Source organism: Triticum dicoccoides, chromosome 1A, assembly GCF_002162155.2.
Source record: "Triticum dicoccoides isolate Atlit2015 ecotype Zavitan chromosome 1A, WEW_v2.0, whole genome shotgun sequence".
Classification (NCBI taxonomy): Eukaryota; Viridiplantae; Streptophyta; class Magnoliopsida; order Poales; family Poaceae; genus Triticum; species Triticum dicoccoides.
Window position 1 is genome coordinate 302750980 of NC_041380.1, and position 22370 is coordinate 302773349.

General features: G+C 44.8%; 2 protein-coding genes across 2 annotated transcripts; one reads left to right on the top strand and one right to left on the bottom strand.

The window, feature by feature from the left end:
- The first annotated feature begins 9425 nt into the window (after nucleotides 1-9425).
- Nucleotides 9426-10828, top strand: LOC119283980. Its single transcript, XM_037563327.1, has 2 exons — nucleotides 9426-9542; nucleotides 9648-10828. Exons 1-2 carry the CDS (start codon nucleotides 9468-9470, stop codon nucleotides 10617-10619), a joined length of 1047 nt encoding a protein of 348 aa, XP_037419224.1. The 5' UTR covers nucleotides 9426-9467; the 3' UTR covers nucleotides 10620-10828.
- A 7501-nt stretch (nucleotides 10829-18329) lies between these two features.
- Nucleotides 18330-21795, bottom strand: LOC119284086 (zinc finger matrin-type protein 3-like). The gene is made up of 3 exons (XM_037563381.1): nucleotides 21613-21795; nucleotides 21314-21484; nucleotides 18330-19248 (listed from the first exon to the last, which is right to left on the bottom strand). The coding sequence occupies exons 1-3, from the start codon at nucleotides 21667-21669 to the stop codon at nucleotides 18538-18540; spliced, it is 939 nt and encodes a 312-aa protein (XP_037419278.1). The 5' UTR covers nucleotides 21670-21795; the 3' UTR covers nucleotides 18330-18537.
- Between the last annotated feature and the right edge of the window lie 575 nt (nucleotides 21796-22370).

The window sequence follows — 22370 nt, forward strand, 5'->3', positions numbered from 1 at the left end:
AGGTCTAAAACTAATCCCGATGGTAGATGTAGAGGTAGCGTGCAGACGGCGATCACATAGACTTTGGAACCATTTCCCACCCGCATCGTCACCTCCTCCTTAGCCAATCTTTGTTTAATCCATAGCCCCTGTTTCGAGTTGCAAATATGAGCAACAGAAATCAAATACTCAGGTGCTACTACGAGCATTAGTAAGGTACACATCAATAACATGTATATCAAATATACATTTCACTTTGCCATCCTTCTTATCCGCCAAATATTTGGGGCAGTTCCGCTTCTAGTGACCAGTCCCTTTGCAGTAGAAGCACTCAGTCTCAGGCTTAGGTCCAAACTTGGGCTTCTTCACTTGACCAGCAACTTGCTTGCCGTTCTTCTTGAAGTTCCCCTTCTTCCCTTTGCCCTTTTTCTTGAAACTAGTGGTCTTGTTAACCATCAACACTTGATGCTCCTTCTTGATTTCTCCCTCCGCAGCCTTTAGCGTCGCGAAGAGCTCGGGAATTGTCTTACCATCCCTTGCATATTATAGTTCATCACAAAGCTTTTGTAGCTTGGTGGCAGCGATTGAAGAACTTTGTCAATGACACTATCATCAGGAAGATTAACTCCCAGCTGAGTCAAGTGGTTGTGGTACCCAGACATTCTGAGTATATGTTCACTGATAGAACTATCCTCCTCCATTTTGCAACTATAGAACTTATTGGAGACTTCATATCTCTCAATTCGGGCATTTGCTTGAAATATTAACTTCTACTCCTAGAACATCTCATATGCTCCATGACGTTCAAAACGTCTTCAAAGTCCCAATTCTAAGCCATAAAGCATGGCACACTAAACTATCGAGTAGTCATCAGCTTTGCTTTGCCAGACGTTCACAACGTCTAGAGTTGCTCCTGAAGCGGGTCTTGCACCTAGCAGTGCTTCCAGGACATAATTCTTCTGTGCAGCAATGAGGATAATCCTCAGGTTATGGACCCAGTCCGTGTAGTTGCTACCATCATCTTTCAACTTGGCTTTCTCTAGGAACGCTTTAAAATTCAAGGGAACGGTAGCACGGGCCATTGATCTACAACAACATAGACATGCAAATACAATCAGGTACTAAGTTCATGATAAATTAAAGTTCAATTAATCATATTACTTAAGAACTCCCACTTAGACATCCTTCTAGTCATCTAAATGATCACGTGATCCATATCAACTAAACCATGTCCGATCATCACGTGAGATGGAGTAGTTTTCAATGGTGAACATCACTATGTTGATCATATCTACTATATGATTCACGTTCGACCTTTCGTTCTCGGTGTTCTGAGGCCATATCTGCATATGCTAGGCTCATCAAGTTTAACCTGAGCATTCTGCATGTGCAAAACTGGCTTGCACCCATTGTATGTAAACATAGAGCTTATCACACCCGATCATCACGTGGTGTCTCGGCACGACGAACTATAGCAACGGTGCATACTCAAGGAGAACACTTGTACCTTGAAATTTAGTGAGGGATCATCTTATAATGCTACCGCTGTACTAAGCAAAATAAGATGCATAAAGGATAAACATCACATGCAATCAAAATATGTGACATGATATGGCCATCATCATCTTGTGCCTTTGATCTCCATATCCAAAGCACCGTCATGATCTCCATCGTCACCGGCTTGACACCTTGATCTCCATCATAGCATCGTTGTCGTCTCGCCAACTATTGCTTCTACGACTATCGCTACCGCTTAGTGATAAAGTAAAGCAATTACATGGCGATTGCATTTCATACAATAAAGCGACAACCATAAGGCTCCTGCCAGTTGCCGATAACTTCTACAAAACATGATCATCTCATACAACAATTTATATCTCGTCACGTCTTGACCATATCACATCACAGCATGCCCTGTAAAAACAAGTTAGACGTCCTCTACTTTGTTGCTGCAAGTTTTACGTGGCTGCTACAGGCTTCTAGCAAGAACTGTTCTTTCCTACGCATCAAAACCACAACGATTTTTTGTCAAGTGTGTTGTTTTAACCTTCAACAAGGACCGGCCTTAGTCAAACTCGATTCAACTAAAGTTGGAGAAACAGACACCCGCCAGCCACCTGTGTGCGAAGCACGTCAGTAGAACCAGTCTCATGAACGTGGTCATGTAATGTCGGTCTGGGCTGCTTCATCCAACAATACTGCCGAATCAAAGTAAGACGTTGGTGGTAAGCAGTATGACTATTATCGCCCACAACTCTTTGTGTTCTACTCGTGCATATAACATCTATGCATAAACCTGGCTCGGATGCCACTGTTGGGGAATGTAGTAATTCAAAATATTTCCTACGATCATGCAAGATCTAACTAGGAGATGCATAGAAATGAGAGGGGAGAGTATGTCCACGTACCCTCATAGACCGAAAGCGGAAGCGTTTAGTAACGCGGTTGATGTAGTCGAACGTCTTCATGATCCAACTGATCCAAGTACCGAACGTACGGCACCTCCGTGTTCAGCACATGTTCAGCATGATGACGTCCCTCAAGCTCTTGATCCATTTGAGGACGAGGGAGAGTTCCATCAGCACGACTGTGTAGTGATGGTGTTGATGATGTGATCCGCACAAGGCTTCGCCTAAGCACGACGATAATATGACCGAGGTGGTAAACTGTGGAGGGGCACCGCACACGGATAAGACAATTGATCTTGTTGTGTTCTAGGGTGCCACCCTGCCTCCGTATATAAAGGAGGCGAGGGGAGGCCTGCCGGTCCCTGTAGGGCGCGCCAAGAGAGAGGAGTCCTACTAGGACTCCAAGTCCTAGTAGGATTCCACTTGGTGGAAGGGGGAAGAAGGAAGGGAGAGGGAGAGGGAAAGGGGGGTCGCGCCCCCTCCCCTAGTCCTATTCTGACTCCCCATGGGGGGCGTGTGCGACCTCCTCGTGGCCTGCCCTCTCTCTCCCCTAAGGCCCATGTTGGCCCATTACTTCCCCGGGGGTTTTCGATAACCCCTCCGGCACTCCGTTTTTACCCAGTACCTCTCAGAACTCTTCCGGTGTCTGAATAACATCGTCCAGTATATCATTCTTTATGTCTCGACCATTTCGAGACTCCTCATCGTGTACATGATCTCATCTGGGACTCCGAACAAAATTTGGTCATCAAAAACACATAACTCATAAAACAAATCGTCATCGAACGTTAAGCATGCAGACCCTACGGGTTTGAGAACTATGTAGACATGATCGAGACACATCTCTGGTCAATAACCAATAGTGGAACCTGGATGCTCATATTGGCTCCTACATAATCTACAAAGATCTTTATTGGTCAAACCGCATAACAACATACGTTATTCCCTTTGTCATCGGTATGTTACTTTCCCGAGACTCGATCGTCAGTATCATCATACCTAGTTCAATCTCGTTACCGGCAAGTCTCTTTACTCGTTCCATAATGCATCATCCCGTAACTAACTCATTAGTCACATTTCTTGCAAGGCTCATAGTGATGTGCATTACCGAGAGGGCCCAGAGATACCTCTCCGATACACGGAGTGACAAATCCTAATCTCGATCTATGCCAACTCAACAAACACCATCGGAGACACATGTAGAGCATCCTTATAATCACCTAGTTATGTTCTGACGTTTGATAGCACACAAGGTGTTCCTCCCGTATTCGGGAGTTGCATAATCTCATAGTGAGAGGAACATGTATAAGTCATGAAGAAAGCAATAGCAATAAAACTAAACGATCATTATGCTAAGCTAAAGGATGGGTCTTATCCATCACATCATTCTCTAATGATATGATCCCATTCATCAAGTGACAACACATGTCTATGGTCAGGAAACTTAACCATCTTTGATTAACTAGCTAGTCTAGTAGAGGCATACTAGGGACACTCTGTTTGTCTATGTATTCACACATGTACTAAGTTTCCGGTTAATACAATTCTAGCATGAATAATAAACATTTATCATGATATAAGGAAATATAAATAACAACTTTATTACTGCCTCTAGGGAATATTTCCTTCACTCCCTGGCTCCATACATCTGAAGCCCACTAGCTAGGCCAAACTAGTTCATAACCTAGGCTTATTACATTCCAAACTCTTTTTGAAATCTACTCCCTCAGTAAAGAAATATAAGAGCGTTTAGATCCCTCTTATATTTCTTTACAAAGGGGGTACAAGATAATTGCGACATCTAGGTATACATTAGCTTCTTTTTAAAGACTACTGGGGAAACAACACTAAACAAGCTTAAGCCAGCGGCTGCAATGTCAAAGAGATCGGAAATCATATGAAGTCCAAGGTGGAAGTTCAGCTCAAGATGCCTTGCCGCCATACTTGTCCAGGTGTGGATGGGCTTCTCCAATGGCTCCACTCTATGTCATCCCAATGCTAGTTTTGTTGGTTTTCCAAGCAGGTGTTGAAGATGCAGACATAATTGGTTTATTGAACCAGCATATGCTCCTTGAGGATTAAGCATCATTTCTGATGGTCCTTAAAACCAGCAACCAGATTTGATTCAAAGACATCCAAATGCCACCATTAAATATAGGGATTTCTATTTTTGTGCCTGCCATTGCTTAGTTCTCCTTGGTTTTGCCCATGCTCTATGGCAGTCCTTACTTTTCCCTTCCACTATGCGACCCATCCTTGCAAAAGCCCAAGTGAGGGTTTGTCGTCGCGTCAAAGTGTTTGACCGTTACTGGGCGTGGTTACTGATGCGTGGGACACCCATGTCAGCGGATGCCCGCTCATAGATGGTGGGTGCATATACTGACTTGTGGGACACCTCTGTCGGTGGCTGCACAGTCGTAGATGGTGGGCGCATATTCCGACTTGTGGGACCTCTGCCAGCGGCTGCACAATCGTAGATGGTGTGTGCATATTCTAACTTGTGGGACACCTCTGTCAGCGGTTGCGCGGTCGTAGGTGGTTGTCGCGGTTACTGGCGCATGGGACACCTTTGTCAGTGGCTTCACGGTCATAGGTGGTGGGCGCAGTTACTAGCTTGTGGGACACCTTTGTCAGCGGCGACGCCCACCAAAAAAAGAGGTGGCTTATTAAGCCAGGAAGAGTACTCGAACCCGAGACCACACGCTCAAAGAGAGGCACAAGAGCCAATCGATCAAGTATGTGTACGTGACTTTTGAAACTGTCCTCAACGTTTTATGCACTAAACAAAGTGAACGATAAACTAACCGCTCAGTCACTATATATAGTATACAATCTAGGTGTTAATAGTTTTTTTCAAACCATTTGGTGTGGCGGATGCACTTGAGTCAACCAAATTAGTTTAGTCCTGAATATTGGTTTGGTGAATGAACTTGGGACAAGCAAAGTAACAAGCGTGATGTAGATTGGTCCTTAAAATTCCCAAAAATCATTTTATGCTACAATATTGGTGGTGGATGAACTTGGCAAAAATATTGAACTTGCAATAAAACAAGTCTGAAAAAAAAACCTTCACAAAATGGCCTATCCATGATGGACTTGTGTGGATTTCAAGGCATATGCACATGAAAATGGCCACACACACACACACGGCAAACTCCATCATAACATGCCAAAATTTGGCACAACTATTGGTGTTACCATTGTGGACAATGTTTGATACGAATTTGTAATTGTTTTGTAATAAAAATATTTTTTCCATTTTCCAAGCCCTAGAAATGACTTTTCTTTGTGAAGGAAGTGATTCAAATAATTTTGAAATTTGTTCCATTTCATTTTTCATCAAAATAAGGCCACATGGATGGCCACTAACCAGGTTTCAGCAATTTTAGAGTAATATTGCTATATTCCATGCATTTAGTTGAGTTCTAATTAATTATCAAAAAGGACCAAATTCGCACTACAATTGTGATATAGATTGGTCCTGAAAATTTTCAAAAATCATTTTATGCTACAATATTGGTGGTGGATGAACTTGGGACAAGGCAAGTAGGAATTCCAAACCATTTTATATGAATGGTCAACACTTCAAGTTTGATCCAATTTTTAAAAACAAAGAAGATGAAAAAAGGCTAAAAAATTCTAATGCCTTTGCACTGAACCATCCTATGTGTACTAGTTTGTGGGAAAAATACTAAACTTGCAATACAACAAGTCTGGAAAAAATCCCTTCACAAAATGACCAATCTAGAATTGACTTGTGTGGATTGCAAGACATATGCACATGGAAATGGCCACATACATGGCAAACTCCATGATAACATGGCCAAATTTGGCACAACTATTGCTGTTACCATTGTGGACAATGTTTCATAGGAACTTGCAATTATTTTGTAATAAAAATAAAATTTCCATTTTCCAAGCCCTAGAAATGACTTTTCTTTGTGAAGGAAGTGCCTCAAATAATTTTGAACTTTGTTCCATTTCATTATTCATTAAAAGAAGGCCACATTTGATGCCACTGACCAGGTTTCAGCAATTTCAGAGTAATATTGCTATATTCCATGCATTTAGTTGAGTTTTAGTGAATTACTAGAAAATGACCAAATTTGCACTACAAGTGTGATGTAGATTGGTCCTGAAAATTTCCAAAAATCATTTTATGCTACAATATTGGTGGTGGATGAACTTGTGACAAGGCAAGCAGGAATTCCAAACCATTTTGTATGAATGGTCAACATTGCAGGTTTGACCACAATTTAAAAAAACAAAGAAAATGAAAAAGGCTAAAAAAATTCAAATGCCTTTGCACCAAACCATCTTATGTGCACTAGTTTATGGGAAAAATACTAAACTTGCAATGCAATAAGTCTGAAAAAAAACCTTCACAAAATGGCCTATATCTAGAATGGACTTGTGTGGATTTCAAGGCATATGCACATGGAAGTGGCCACATATATGGCAAACTCCATGATAACATGCCCACATTTGGCCCAACTATTGGTGTTACCATTGTGGAGAATGTTTCACCGAAACTTGCAATTATTTTGTAATAAAAATAAAATTTCCATTTTCCAAGCCTTAGAAATGACTTTTCTTTGTGAAGGAAGTGCCTCAAATAATTTTGAAATTTGTTCCATTTCATTATTCATTAAAAGAAGGCCACATTTGATGGCCACTCATCGGGTTTCAGCAATTTCAGAGTAATATTGCTATATTCCATATATTTAGTTCAGTTTTAGTGAATTATCAGAAAAGGACCAAATTTGCACTACAAGTGTTATGTAGATTGGTCCTGAAAAAGTCCAAAAATCATTTTATGCTACAATATTGGTAATGGATGAACTTGGGACAAGGCAGCAGGAATTTTAAACCATTTTGTATGAATGGTCAACACTGCAAGTTTGACCCCGATTTGAAAAAAACAAAGAAAATGAAAAAAGTCTAAAATATTCAAATGCCTTTGCACTAAACCATCTTATGTCCACTACTTTGTGGAAATATTACTAAACTTGCAATACAAAAAATCTAAACAAAACTTCACAAAATGGTCTATCTAGAATGGACTTGTATGGATTTCAAGGCATATGCACATGGAAATGACCATATACATGGCAAACTCCATGATAACACGCCCAAATTTGGCGCAACTATTGGTGTTATCATTGTGGACAATGTTTACCCCCCCTGGGCACTCCCAAGTGGCTTGTGGCCCACTCCTTCACCTTCTGGTCTCCTCCCGACGCTTCTAGTGTCTCTAATCTCTAGAAAAAACCATCAAAAAGTTTCGTGGCATTTAGACTTCGTTTGGTAATAAATTCCTGGAAAACAAAAAACAAGAAAAAAATAGCAACTTTCACTTGGCACTAAGGTAATAGGTTAAATGATATATGATTGCATATAATTACATATAAAATATCCAAGATTGATACTATAATAGCATGGAACAATAAAAAAATTATAGATACTTTGGATCCATTTCTGTTCCAAAAATGATAGATACTGAGTTAATAGGTTATGATTGCATATATATACATATAAAACATCCAAGATTGATACTATAATTTGATAGACGTATCAGATGCCCATTTTCCACCCGGCGAATCAATGCATCCATTTCTGTTCATCTGTATCTCCCCACCAAAGACCTGTCATTGCATCTATGGTATCATTGCATACCTTCTTTGGTAGCTTAAAAATATACATGGCAAAATATTGAATGAATTGCATGATAGCCTTCAACGAAATCTCCTTTGCCCCCATAGATACTATTTTCCTTCCATCCTTCTAGTTGCTTAATATTTCTTTCTAGTAGATGGACAAAGTTGTTACTTCTATCAACACCAACAATAGCTGGGAGACCGAGATATATGTCAGAGACTACCTTTCTATCATAATTATAGTTTGAACATACTTGGGTTTTCACACCAAGATTTACATTAGGACTAAAATAAATAATGCACTTCGTTTCACTCACTATTTGCCTTGAACTTGCACAATAACGACATAGTACCTATCTCGATGAGGTTACATAATTCATATGTTCCATCATAAGTATTAGAAAATCATCGAAAAATGATAAACGGGAAAATGATTGTGCATTTTTGCACACCCCTAACACCATTAGTGCCACAGACCTACTCTCTACAAGTCAGAGCAGTTGATTAAACCTAAGCACATATATGAAATAAATAAGTTGGTGATTGGTCACCCAGCCGGATCCCCATATATGGAAGGAAACCATCCATTTCTTGACCATCTAATTTTCACCATATATTTCATAGATGCTACACATGTCACAAGGAGATCAACAAACTCTGGGTGAAACCCCAACTCTATCTCCATTCTCTCTAAAATAAGCATCATTCCACATGATCGCATGCTATATGCATGTCAAGTTTCATAGCATGGTACCATGACTTGTATTTCTTATTATTTTTAATTGTGCCTAAACTCTCATACGTAAATAGAATGTTATATGTAACCAACTTGCCAAGAAGAAAAGGTCACTGCATGATAATATATCTATCTTTAGGTCACGTCGCATTAACGTTGCGTTTACACTATCACTTTTTTGGATATTCAATTAACCTTGGGTATAAGCACAAGAATTATTGGTTAGATTTATTTTTTACAATTTAAACAAGCAATATATCACTGACCAAGGACATGCCAACACTTGTTAAAGAAAATAGCATGCAAGCCATCATACATGGAGCTTTCATATCTACAATTGACATCAATTATTATTTTGACATCTACAATTGTGTGAAGGGGTTCATTCATATCTTTCATTATTCACTGTGAAGGTAGATGGAGAGGGTTTTTTAGACATAGAGAGAGGTTTTGTTTTTTAGACATAGAAAGTATTTTTTATAAGATAGAAAGAGAAAGTAAATGAATAGGTAAGAAGAGAAGTCGTGTTGGTGCGTGAGTGAAACATGGCCCATCCATCTGGCCCAGTAACGCCTCCCTAACCCTATCCCTAGTAAATAAATAGGAAGCACTCGAAGGCAAGAAAGCTTCGCCACCGTTCGGATCCAATAATCCCCACCCCACCCAAATCCAAGGTAGGAAGGAGGTATGGGGGTTGCCTCTCCTTCGTCGCTGTCTCCGGCCGCCGCCGCCACTGATAGCCCGCACCCGACCTACACCAAGGTAAGCAAGATCCTTCTCTCCCCACCTCCCTCTCCATACACTTCCCCTTTTTCTTTTTGATCTCACTCCCCACTCATGGATGGTTGAATCTAATCTCCAACGCAGATGATTACAGAAGCGCTCACCAAGCTAGGAGGCACCTCTAGTCGTGACGCCATCGCCGGATTCATCCTCGGTCGCTTCACCGACCTCCCTGCTGCCCACGACGCGCTCCTATCTGCCCACCTCCGCCGCCTCGTCTCTGAGGGCGTCGTCTCCGAGGGCATCATCCGCAGCTTTGCATCCATCTACATCTTGCCAACCCAGGCCCGGCCCCGCAAGGACCCCCTCATCGTGTCGGCGACCAAGAATTCATTGGATCTCGATTTGGATCCATCTAAAGGCTTACATGCGAGCAACAATGATGACAACTCCTCAAGTGATGACGATGACGATGACGATGACTACACTTGTGATGACGACGATGATGAATACACTCCTGCGCGTGCAGCATACATGCTGGGAACAAAGCGTGGTCGTGGACGAGTATCAAGCGCGGCCCCGCCTGTGTCCACACTTGATTCCTCGATGACAAAGAGAGGGAGTGGGAGGCCAAGAAAGGAACCAGAAGCAATGTTAAGGAGCATCAAGCGTGGCCCTAGTCGCCCTCACAAGGACGCATCTCCATTCCCCGCGTCGGCGTCAGCGACCAAGCCCAAGAAATTGTTGGATCTCAATTTGGACCCATCTGAGGGATTACAGATTAGAAGTGATGATGATGAGGATGTCTACAGTGGTGATGGTGGTGATGATGACGATGATGTTGACTACACTCCTATGCTAGGAGAAAAGCGTGGTTGTGGACACCCACGAAAGAGGGGGTGTGGCTGGCCTTGTAAGGTTGTGTTGTCTGCCAATGGAGGAGGTGCTTCCTGCCCATTGACCAAGAGAGGGCGTGGAAGACCAAGGAAGAGACAAAATGCTTGTCGGTCAGAAGCTTCTTTTCAGAATGGAGGTGACACAATGCATATGCAAACCCCCGAAGGTGATTTCTTGATGCCAAAGAGAGGGCGTGGGAGGCCGACAAAGGAAACATAATAACTATAACAAGTATCCAGAGAGGGCGTGGGTGGCCGAGAAAGGATGAACAATCACAAGTAGAATCTTCTCCAACTGGGTCCAAAAAATTCAGAAATTATAGGTTATAAAGGCCCAAGTGAATAAGACCCCATTAGTTTGTGTTAGAGATATATTTGGGTTACATGTATTTGGTAGTCTAGGATTTGTAATCCTTCTCCTACCTTATCTCCAGGAGAGGCTTCTTGCCCTCTTAGTCTTGTACTCAATATATACTTGCCCTCGAGGCTCAATAATACATCCATTGATTCCACCAATCCCTCTCTATTCCCTTCTAACATGGTATCAGCCTAACCTATCCAACCCTAGCCGCCACCCGCCGCTTACGCACTGCACGCCACCCTCGGGGTAGTTGGCCTCCATGATTATCGCCGGGGGCCGCGCTGCCCGTACCTAGGGTTCGTCGCCGGTCGTGTTGACTGACTGCCCTAGAGTGTCTTTTTCCCGAGCCCTTGCTCCTGATTTTTTCTCTCTCACGTCGGTCGTCTTAATCGGTGCTTCTTCTTTGGTTTTCTGATCTACGATCAGTTTGCATCGCCCGCCTCGTCCATCGACCCCCCCCTCCCGCGCGCCTCTACTTCGACACCGGCGTGGCCAGTCGGCCTCTCCTCCGACATGGCGGCCAAGCGCGCCGAAGCAGCCTGTCAAGGCCAGCCACCGTCCGTGCTTAAGCCGCCCGTCGCCTTGCATCGTCCGTCATTGCTTTGCTCCGACTGGGACTCCTACATCGCACCGACCCGGCGGCCTCGCGCCATGAGGCGGCTCATCACAGCCGCCCCGCGCGCATCAGCCTGCCCGTCAATCTATGCAGGCCTCGTCTTCGGCTGCGTCGGGCTGGCTGCCTCGAGCTCGAGCGCCGCTGCTCCGTTGGTCGCTCGGGCCTCGCTACCTGGGCACCGGCGCTGCTTTGGCAGCCCGGGTGCTAGTGCTGATTGATACGTCTCAAATGTGTCTATAATTTATGAAGTATTCATGCCATGTTTATTATAGTTTTGTATGATTTTGGTGCACTTTTATATGGCTTTTATATGGTTTTTATGGACTAACATATTGACCTAGTGCCTAGTGCCAGTTGTTTTTTCTGCTTGTTTTTAGTTTTCCAGAAATCCATATCAAATGTAGTCCAAATGCAGCGGAACTTTTTGACAATTTTTTTGGAACAAAAGAGACCCTGGAAGCTTCGTGGGAGGGCCAGAAGAGCTACCCAGTGGCCACTACCCATCAGGGCGTGCCAGGGGCGAAAGTGGTGGGCACCTTGTGGCCCATCTTCGCATGATTCCAATGCCAAAATTTCTTATAAATACAGAAACCCCCAGAAATAACCCTAGAACTTGGACTCCGCCACCGTCAGCCTCTGTACCTCCATGATCCAATCTAGATCCCTTTTCTCGCACTCTACTAAAGGGGGAAATCAACATCAGAGGCCATCTTCATCATCCCGGCGGTCTCCATGATGAGGAGGGAGTAGTCCATCCTTGAGGCTGAGGGTTTGTACTAGAAGCTATGTGTTTGATCTCTCTCTCTCTCTCTCTCTTGTGTTCTTGATTTGGCATGATCTTGATGTATTACGAGCTTTGTTAATATAGTTTGATCATATGGTGTTTCTTCGTCTCTATCTTGTTACGATGAATTGATTTTTTACCTTTGAGGTTTCACTTTTATCGGATTGAATATTATGAATCTGATGTTGTTTGATGCATATCGTATAATCAACTCACGGATACTCATGGTGACATTGTTGTATCTAGGTGACATTAGAGTTGGTTGATGTGTATCATGTGGTGTTATTTTAGTATGAACTCTTGGGATGTTTGTGACACTTATAGGAATAGCTCGATAGGTTGGTCGGAAAGGATAACTTTGAGGTGGTTTCGTACCCTAAAAACAATTTTGTCTTATTTTCTCCACTAGATAAGAATTTTGGACTGATTCTTTATCGCACATTCAGGCATTGCCATATGATCTAACTATGTTAGCATTGTTGGGATATTTCACTAGTGAAAGTATGAACCCTAGGCCTTATTTTCAAGCATTGCAATACTGTTTGTTCTCACTTTTGTTACTTGCTTCCTTGTTGTTTATTTGTTCCTATCACAAAATTTAGTATCTACTATCATTATTACACTTGTATCACCATCTCTTCACCGAACTAGTGCACCTATACAATTTACCATTGTACTTGGCATGTTGGGGAAACAAGAGACTCTTTGTTATTTGGTTACACGGTTGTTTGGGAGAGACCATCTTCATCCTACGCCTCCCACAGATTGATAAACCTTAGGTCATCCACTTGAGGGAAATTTGCTACTGTCCTACAAAACTCTGCGCTTGGAGGCCCAACACGAGTCTACAAGAACAAGTTGTGTAGTAGACATCACTAACGCGCTCGTTCGCACGTCGTCCAATGCCGCCCGTCTTCACCATTTCATCTCGGACTCCACCGCCACCCTGCCTTCACCGAGTGGCGTCCCCGACCTCGCGCGCGATCATCTTGATCACCCCGCTCGCCACCGTGATCCACGCAATCTACGCCGCACGACCAACTTGGCCCGTCGGTTGCGTGCTCCTCCACATGTCCCGTGAAGACCGACCCCGAGTTCAGTGTGCCCCTCTACCGATCGAGCAACGGGCTGCCGCTGCCTACCCCCGTCTGGTCGCAGCCCTGTCGCCCCATGGTTCTCCTCGCGGCTGCATCGACTCGTGTGTCGCCCCTTCGGGCCGTAGTACATGATATGCGGTCCCACCGCCGCCCCGAGGTCGTCCCCGCGGTTGCACTGACCCGCGCTCCATCGTTGTGCCGCCCCTTCAGGTTGTAGCAATGTGCCCTGCAGTCCCCCGTGCTGCCCCGACCCGCCTATTGCCTCTGCATCGCCCGTTCGGCTATGGTGCCGCGGCCCATGGTCCACCGTCGTCCCCGCACATGGACTTCCCGTGGTATGCGTCGTGCCGCCTCCCTTCACGCGGGAACGCCATTGTCCACGTCGGTCTTCGTTACGCTATCGGGTTCCTCACCTACTTCGAGCATCACCACCACTCTTCTTCGGCCGCCTCCGCCGCTACCACCGTAGCCGTCGCCGCCCATCCACCTCCTTCATCTTCATCCAGCACCAGCCCATCGCTATCGTCGCCATCATCTTCCCCGACCACTTCATCTACTCCGACCACCGTTTGTGACATCGGCCCCTCGCCGATTGGTGCCACAACCGCTGTTGAGTCTACTTCTCTGCTAGCCCCTCTGACCCCTTGACATGGCGTACAACTCATGCATGTCCCTTGTCTATGTATGCCCGGTGCCAACAACACCGATGTGTGCCTTCGTCCACGACGTATCCCCAGGCCTGGCAAGCCCGATGCGGCACTTTGTCAATTTCGTCTTCGTCCGTCTACGCATGCCTGGTGCTGGCAACACCAATGTGTGCCTTCATCCACGATGTGTCCCCGGGCTTGGCAAACCCAGCGCGACGCGTCGTCAACAACGTCTTCTTCCCGGCGCACCACTACTTCGACACCACTGCGCCTATGACTAACTCGGCGCCTCCTTGCGCCCGCGGCTCCACGGAGACTTCCTCGACACCAGCTACCCCGGCTCGACATCGACCATGGCATTATTCGCATGGCCACCTCAACCACGGCTACACCACCTATGCTCTCGTCTACCTCGACAAACATCACAAAGGGCTATCATCCGCTTGTGCAACACGTCGGCTTCCTCTACAGTTAGTGCGTCCGCGACGTGACATTGTCCATGACGCTCCTGCTACGACTGCGGGGATTTGTCAGCCCGTCAGCTGCTATTCTCTCCAGTCTTACCGTCCGCGATGCTCCTACTAACTGCGATACTACCGCTACGACTGTGGAGGGATGTTAGAGATATATTTGGGTTACATGTATTTGGTAGTCTAGGATTTGTAATCCGTCTCCTACCTTGTCTCCAGGAGAGGCTTCATGCCCTCTAAGACTTGTACTCAATATATACTCGCCCTCGAGGCTCAATAATATATCCATTGATTCCACCAATCTCTCTCTATTCCCTTCTAACAGTTTGTATTCGCCTTTGAGCCTCAACATTTTGCAATTTACTTGACATTTGATTAAGCTTGGTGGTGAATATTTTCCTTTTGAGTGTTCCCCTTGAGTCCTCCTGCCTTTATTCTTCATATACATAGTGTTTCACCTCGGATCCAGCTCCAATCGTGAAGATCGGGGCACCCCTAGGGCTCCCCTGTACCATTTTCTTTGATGGGAATACGAGATGTCCATATTATATGTCCATGTAGAATTTCATCTAGAAGACCCATGTCTCATCATCACTCTTTAACCTCAAGATGATTTGACGATTCCATTCAATGTAATATATCGAGCGAAAGTGGAAAAGTACTTTGTTTTGTGCTAGGCAAACAAATCCTATCTCATATGATCATTCAGGGAGATTCTCAAAATTCTTTTTATGGTACAAAAACAAGAAACTACTAATAATTAAAGCTTCATCCCATTGTGCCAAAAATGGGTCAATGAGCTCATCGATTTTGTTCAAAAGAACATGCCCCTTCCTAGTTCATATCTTCGCGGTCGGACTATTTATGACCCAGTGAGCATCCCATATACCGATTCTTGTACCTGACCCAACTCTCGAAATATGGCCCATTTCAAATTTTGTAAACCAACAACTAATCTCTGCCAAGAATAAGATGAACCCTTCTTAGGTTCAGTTTTCAAGAGATCTCTATTTGGAAAATATTTTGGCATGTCATACCTTTGCACAAAAAGTTTCAGGTCAAGTAATTAATCTTTAGCTTTGTTTTGTCAGCATTGTTGGTAGGTTAAAAGCATGCAAATCCCTATCCTACAATCTCATTCTTTATTAGGATACCCATTTTCCACGAGGCGAATCAATGCATCCATTTATGTTCATATGTATCTTCCCACCAAATAACTGCCTTGGCTTCTATGATACATTTGCATACCTTCTTCCGTAACTTAAAATAGACATGGAAAAGGCTCGGATGACTTGGATGATAGCCATCAATGAAATATCCTTTGCCACCATAGATAACAATTTCCCTTCCATCCTCTTAGGCGATTAATAGCTCTTTACAATAGATGGACATTGTTGTACTTCTATCAATACCAACCATAGCTGGAAGACTAAGATATACGTCAAAGACTAGCTTCTGTCAGAATGATTAGTTTAAACATACTTGGGTTTTCACATCAACATTTCGCTTCACTCACTAATTAGCAATCTCGACTCTCCATTTACTTTCTCTCTTTAAGAAAAGCTCTCGGTTTACTTATTTTTTGTGTGTGCTTATACCCAAAAGGGATGGAATGACATGATTCTTGTCCTTATTCCAAAGGTTAATTCAAAATGCACAAAAGGTGAAGGTGTACAAGATAATAAGCTTACGTAATACTTTATGCAAGGTGAGCTACAAAATTGATAACTCATTGTCTCAAATATTTCCTTGATAATGATGTGGTCTCCCATCCGTGAAGTGCTTCTATTCCCGGTAGCCTGGTTACATATGATATTCTATTTGCGCACAAGAGTTTACACACAACTAATAATAAGAAGAAAGGGAAGACATGGTACTATGCAGTGAAACTTGGCATGCATAAAGCATGCGTTCATGTGGAATGATGCTTCTTTTAGAGAGAGTGGAAATACAATTGGGGTTTCACCTAAAATTTGTTGATCTCCTTATGACATGTGTAACATCTATGAAATATACGGTGAGATTTAATGGTCGAGAAATGGATTGCTTTATTCCATGTATGGGGCTCCAGCGGGGTGACCCCTCACCACCATATTTATTTCATATATGTGTTGAGTGTTTATCAAGTGCTCTGCTCATACAGAGGAAGTCCATGGCACTGAAGGTATTCGGGGTGTGCAGAAATGCACCACCATTTTCCCATTTATCATTTGTCGATGTTTCCTAATACTTATGAAGGCACATATGAATTATGCAACCTCATTGAGATGGGTACTAGATCATGGCAATTAGTGAGTGAAGCAAAGTGCACAATTTCATCGTGAAGCCTATGTATGTGCTTATGGATTCTGGTCCTATTTTTCGCATAGTACATATTTGGAAAACAGAGTTTCCTTACAAGATCAAAATTTCCATGTGGTTTTTGCACAGAGATCTAGTTCTTACCAAAGATAATGTTGCTAACTGTAACTGTCATGATAGAAAAAACAGTTTTGCTAAAGCACATCTAGATGTGCCATAAGTATTGCACATCTAAGTCCTATGTCATTGATCTTGCGTTGAGATTAGTGTGGATATTTTTCTTTTTCTTTTTTCTTTTCCTCTTTATACTTGATTCACTCACTTAGATGTGCAATAACTAAAGCACATCTAGATGTGCCCTAGACACACCCTAGAAAAAATGTGGGTATTTTTATCAGGAGGAGTGTTTCATCATTTATTTCGCGCATGTCCATTTACTACCTTGACCTGGCGCACGATTCATGTTACATGCAATTTAGCATTGCGAAGAATTATCCTCAATTTGTTTGGAAACTGGTTGGGTGTTATTCATCATAAGTTGTAGGACGAAATCGGTGTGTGATTTTGTGTCATTTCTCTAGGTAATATGGAATGTTGGAATGGGTCCATTTTTAACAGATCATCTACTCCTAATTTCTCGCAGGTTATCTACAAAGTTACGGCTTCAATCCATATGTGTCATTACTGTAGCATGTGGACACACGGATGCTTATGGCCTCTTGGTGCACCCTGATGTGGATGGCAAGCGGAGAGTTTGTTTAACCACTTTGGCCGACGAGTCACTCGTAGATTATGTGGATGAGCTATGTAATCTCGGTTCTGATCGATTGTGGTAGTGTTTTCTTTTTATTTATATTAGTGTCCTGTATCGATGACTTCAACTTGATTCACGTTTAATAATATATATTTTTAATCAGAGGTGAAAGATTTGCCTCGTCCATTAATTAAGGAGTTTAGAGTTGCTTTTACAAAAAAATTACAAAGCCTTTACTATCGCGGCATGATGTTTCCCATGTGCTTTGCCACGGGGGTAGCCCAAAGTGTAGCCTCGTTTTTTATGTTGGAGAGAATGATGGTTGGGAGCATGGATTTGTGTCGTAACACCCTAATATTTCGCTCACATCAAATTGTCCAACAAGTAAGCATGATGAGGGACGCTATCACCTACCGGTTTGTCGTATTCTTCTCGGACATGTTATCCACCAACCCTTGATGGTACACTTATCAATCCAACGAGAAGTATCAATGCCGTTGAGGTTGAGCCCATCCTTGATCATCCTGAAGCCCCATGGTGAACCGACACTTAAAGAAGAGGTGGTCCACCAATTCCTTGATTTGCTTAAATAAAGGACATAGCCCGCAATTTGGCCATCTACGCCTTTGAAGTCTGTCCGTAGTCCAAATCCGATTTTAAATTGCAAGCCAAGCAAAAAAAAACTTAGGAGGCGCCCAAACCTTCCAAACCGCCTAGTTCATGGGCAGGGAGATTGTGCCGAAGAATTGAGTTTTATATGCCAAAGTGGGGCCTAGTTCAAATGATGTTATCCACCAAATGAATTGCACAAGAACAAGCATATTGTCATGTAGAGGCCGGGTACTCCCCTTTTCAAAAAATAAATAAACAACTAAGAAAAATTAACAAGGCGAATCCAAATAAAACATAATCGCACACAATAAAAAGGTACAAATATAATCCGTTACAGTATTCAAATGACGAATTTAGCAGTCAGACTGACACTGTGAATGCAGTAATATATGCACACTTACAGGACAGTTTAATGTTAAAAAACCACTGGATAATCAAGTCGAAAGGAAAGTTGTTAGCTGGTACGTACTACCGTAGTACTAGCAGAATGGCCATGTCAGGTTGCTGGGTTGCCGGCGGTGCCACTGGCACCGGAGAGGAAGACCCGACGGAGATGGTGCTTGCCGGCGTAGTGCTCCTGGACGTTGAGCTCACCTGAGATGAGCACGTCGCACATCTCGCACCGCACGTTTATCTCACCGGCGGTGGCACTGGCACCGGAGGAGAAGACCCGATGGAGGTGTTGCTTGCCGGCGTAGTGCTCCTGGACGTTGAGCTTGCCTGAGAGGACCACATCGCACATCTCGCACCGCACGTTTGCCTCACCGGCGGCGTTGGCCACCTTGTTCCGGTGCTTCCTCCCCTCCTCGTGCTGCCTGAGGTTGAACGCCGTCATGCACCGCACGCCGCAGACGCGGCAAACGATGGAGGGCGTGTTGCCTGCCGCCAGGTTGGCTGGGGACCTTAGGTGAAGTGGCGGCTTGGAGCTGGTAGTCATCTGCGGAGGCGGCGTTCTGGCGGCCGCTGGCGTGGCGTGCGGCCGTGACCTCTGCTTCTGGAGTGTGAGCGCCTGCGCTGGCGGCGCTGCCACGTACTGCATCTGCGGTTGCCGCTCCTGGTATTGCTGCCTCGGCGGTGCCAGCGCCTGGAACTGGTTCTGCGGCGGCTGTCGAACGCCGGAGACACCAGGAGGCGGCCAGGTTGCTTGCCTCTTTGTCCCTGCGCGACGCGCAGGTGCATCTGAAGAAAGTGATGCTGGATTCTGTACCTGAAGAGGGAAAATGAAACAAGATTTTTATTTTTATTTTTCCGGGGGAAAATGAAACAAGATCAGTGGCATGGAACTGTAAAACCGATGCAGGTAAATAATAAGACCATTCATAGAAATCTTGAGAGCACAGACCAAGTGTAGCAGGAAATTTACTGGAGTAATTCTTCTGAAACTAAATTTATGTAGCAGGAAATGTGATGTACAAACAGGAGTTTATACATGCCCCCCAGAGGTCGTTGATTTTTGTCAGGAGGACTGTATGATGAGCCATGAGTAATACAAGTTTTCTACCCGCAAAAAAAAAAAGGAGTTTATACATGTTAAGTGTAGTAGCGGTGGACCGCGGGCCGCGGTACTATGGCCTGAAGGGGCGACGCAGCGGTGACGCGGGTCGGTGCAGCTGAGAGAAGAACCACGGGGCGGCGGTGGTGCGGCCCGACGGGGCGACGCAGCGGAAGCCCATTACTCGATTGGTAGAGGGGCGCGCTGAACTCGGAACGGTCTTCATGAAGCCTGCGGAGGCGCGCGCAACCGACGGGCCAGGTCGGTCGCACGGCGTAGATGAGGCGGATCGCGGCGGCGGGCGGGTGATCAATCCGATCGCGCGCGAGGTCGGGGACGCCGCTCGGTGGAGGCGCGGTGGCGACGGAGTCCGAGATGAAGCCGGCGGCTGCGGACGGCAGACCGGCTATGATTGGCCGTAGCATGGCGCGAGGCCGCCGAGTCGAGGTGATGCAGGAGTCCCGGTTGGAGCAGGGCGGTGACGGCCGGCGTAGATCGACGGACGGGCCATCGCGCGAACGGCGGTGGTGAAGGGTCGCCGCATGACGCGAGGCCGCCGGGTCGGGGCGACCGGCGGGCCGACGCGCGGACGCCGCGCGAGGCCACCGGATCGGGGCAACCGACGGGCAGACGCACGGACGACGCGCGAGGCCGCCGGGTTGCTGAAGAAGCCGGCCGGTCACGCCGGTGTTGGAGTAGAGGCGCGCGGGGTCAATGGCGGCGGTGGGCGACGCAAACCGGATCATATGGACCAGAAAACCAAAAAGGAGACTCCGATCAAAACGACCGGCGAGAGAGAGAAAACCCGGATCAAAGGATCAGGTAAAAAAGACTCTCTAGTACGGGCGGCGCGGCCTCCGGCGGCGGTCATGGAGGCTGACCGCCCCGGGGGCGCCGCGTGGGTGCGGAAGCGGCGGCGGCTAGGGTTTAGGATCGATTTGCGATAGATACCATGTTAGAAGGGAGAGAGAGGTTTAATGAAATAGTCGTTGTATTGCTTGAGCCTCGTGGACATATATATAAAAATACATGATCTATTTGGAGTATAAGGCAAGCCATAATATTTCTTAGTCTAACCTATGTTTCCTACAATCACGTTACTCAACACATGTGTTTTAATGATGAACATATGATTAAACGTCACTAGATTAAAGAAGAAATTAACAGGATCTCAACTAAAAACATCAATGGAATAGATGCAGTAGAATTACGAACTGTGGCTTTCTTTGAAATAAATAGAACTATCTTTCATACAGTGGTTGTTTCAATCAGAAAGCACCGATGCCTAGAGGTAGTTCTATCATCTCCTCTCAACTATGTCTCCGAAATGTGCAGAAGTATGCATTATTCAGAAATTTCTGTTCCAGTATTTCAAGGAACAAGTATAGCATTGTTGGGAAAACTTGTTTTCTTCATACTGTTTTTCAACACTTAATTGTGAGAAAAACATCATGCAAAGACTAGGCTAACATCCATATCAATTATCTCGCAAAAAAAATCCATATCAATTGTTGATTTTGGGGATGAAAAGACTAAGCTAAATTTTTGCCGAGACAAATACCATCCTAGAATGAGAGTCATTTTTCTATTTGACAAAGCAACAAACTATTTCTATGTGCCGCAGAGAAACAAGTAAGCAAAAAAGAACTTCTGAACAATCACCAAGCTGGCCTTCCTTACCGTTTGAAAACAATGTGCCAGTTTGAAAACATGCTAAAGCACCTCTGAAACAAAAAAAATGATAAAGCAGAAGAGAAAGTGACGACGATTTGTGACTCACTGGTAGAGGAGCCTGGTGAACTGCGCCGCCGGAAGCGCGGCGAGCCCTGATCCGAAGCTTTTGGCGCTCGATAGCGTTTTCCAGGGTGATGTCCGCGGCCGTGTAGCCTTCTTCTTGGTCGCTGTGGGCCTGGCATGGTCGAGCAACATCGACGTTGTGTGCTTTGACGACCTGACGGATCGGCATTGCAGGAAACGAAGCATTTCAGTTCAGGAACTCAAAAAGGACGTGGAGCTCTGGAGCAATGAGAAGGAGAGTTCGAAAGCAGAGAGGGATTGTGATTTGACACTGCCACTCACCGTAGGAGCTCTGATCTGAAGCCTGCTGCGCTGGGTAGCGTTCATCCGGATGTCCATGCAGTCTACTTGGTCGCCGTCAACCCGACGTGATGGAGCGACGTCGACGCCGCCCTTCGTCTTCCTCCTTGATGGCCTGATCGATCGGCAATGGAGGAACTAGCTATATCGGCGACTCAAAGTGGAAGTGGAGCTAGCAGTGATGGGAAGGTCAGTCCGAATGAATATGATTGAGTGGGAGCGAATGGATTGAAAATTTAATGGAGAAGAGAAAACGGAAGGGGGTCATCGTGGGTTGGTTGGTTCACCCGGCCTTAATTACAAGCTTCCCAAAATGGTTCACATGACTAAAAGTAATGAGACTAAAACTTGCTAACCTTACTCATGCTTGGATCCAAATACTAAAGAGACTAAAATTAAGTTAATGAGCATTTATTATCCTTCAAACCCTTCAATCCAGAACTCGCATGTGTTAAAGAAGAAGAGTTAAATGAGGAGAGAGAGGACTAATCCATATTTTAGTAGGGGTGCCCCTCACTAAAAAAATTTAGTCTGAAGACTAGTTTTAACCCCACTTTAGTCAGGGGTGCTTGAAACTTTATGCTCTTAAAGAGACTATTTTTAATCAGACTAAAATAAGTCCCTTGGATCCAAGTACCCTCCTAGTAAAAGATGAGATACAACACTCAGATCACGAGTACAACCCAGTGACGGTCACTCTGCTCAATATATTCAAAAATATCCGATTTATGGTCTTTTTT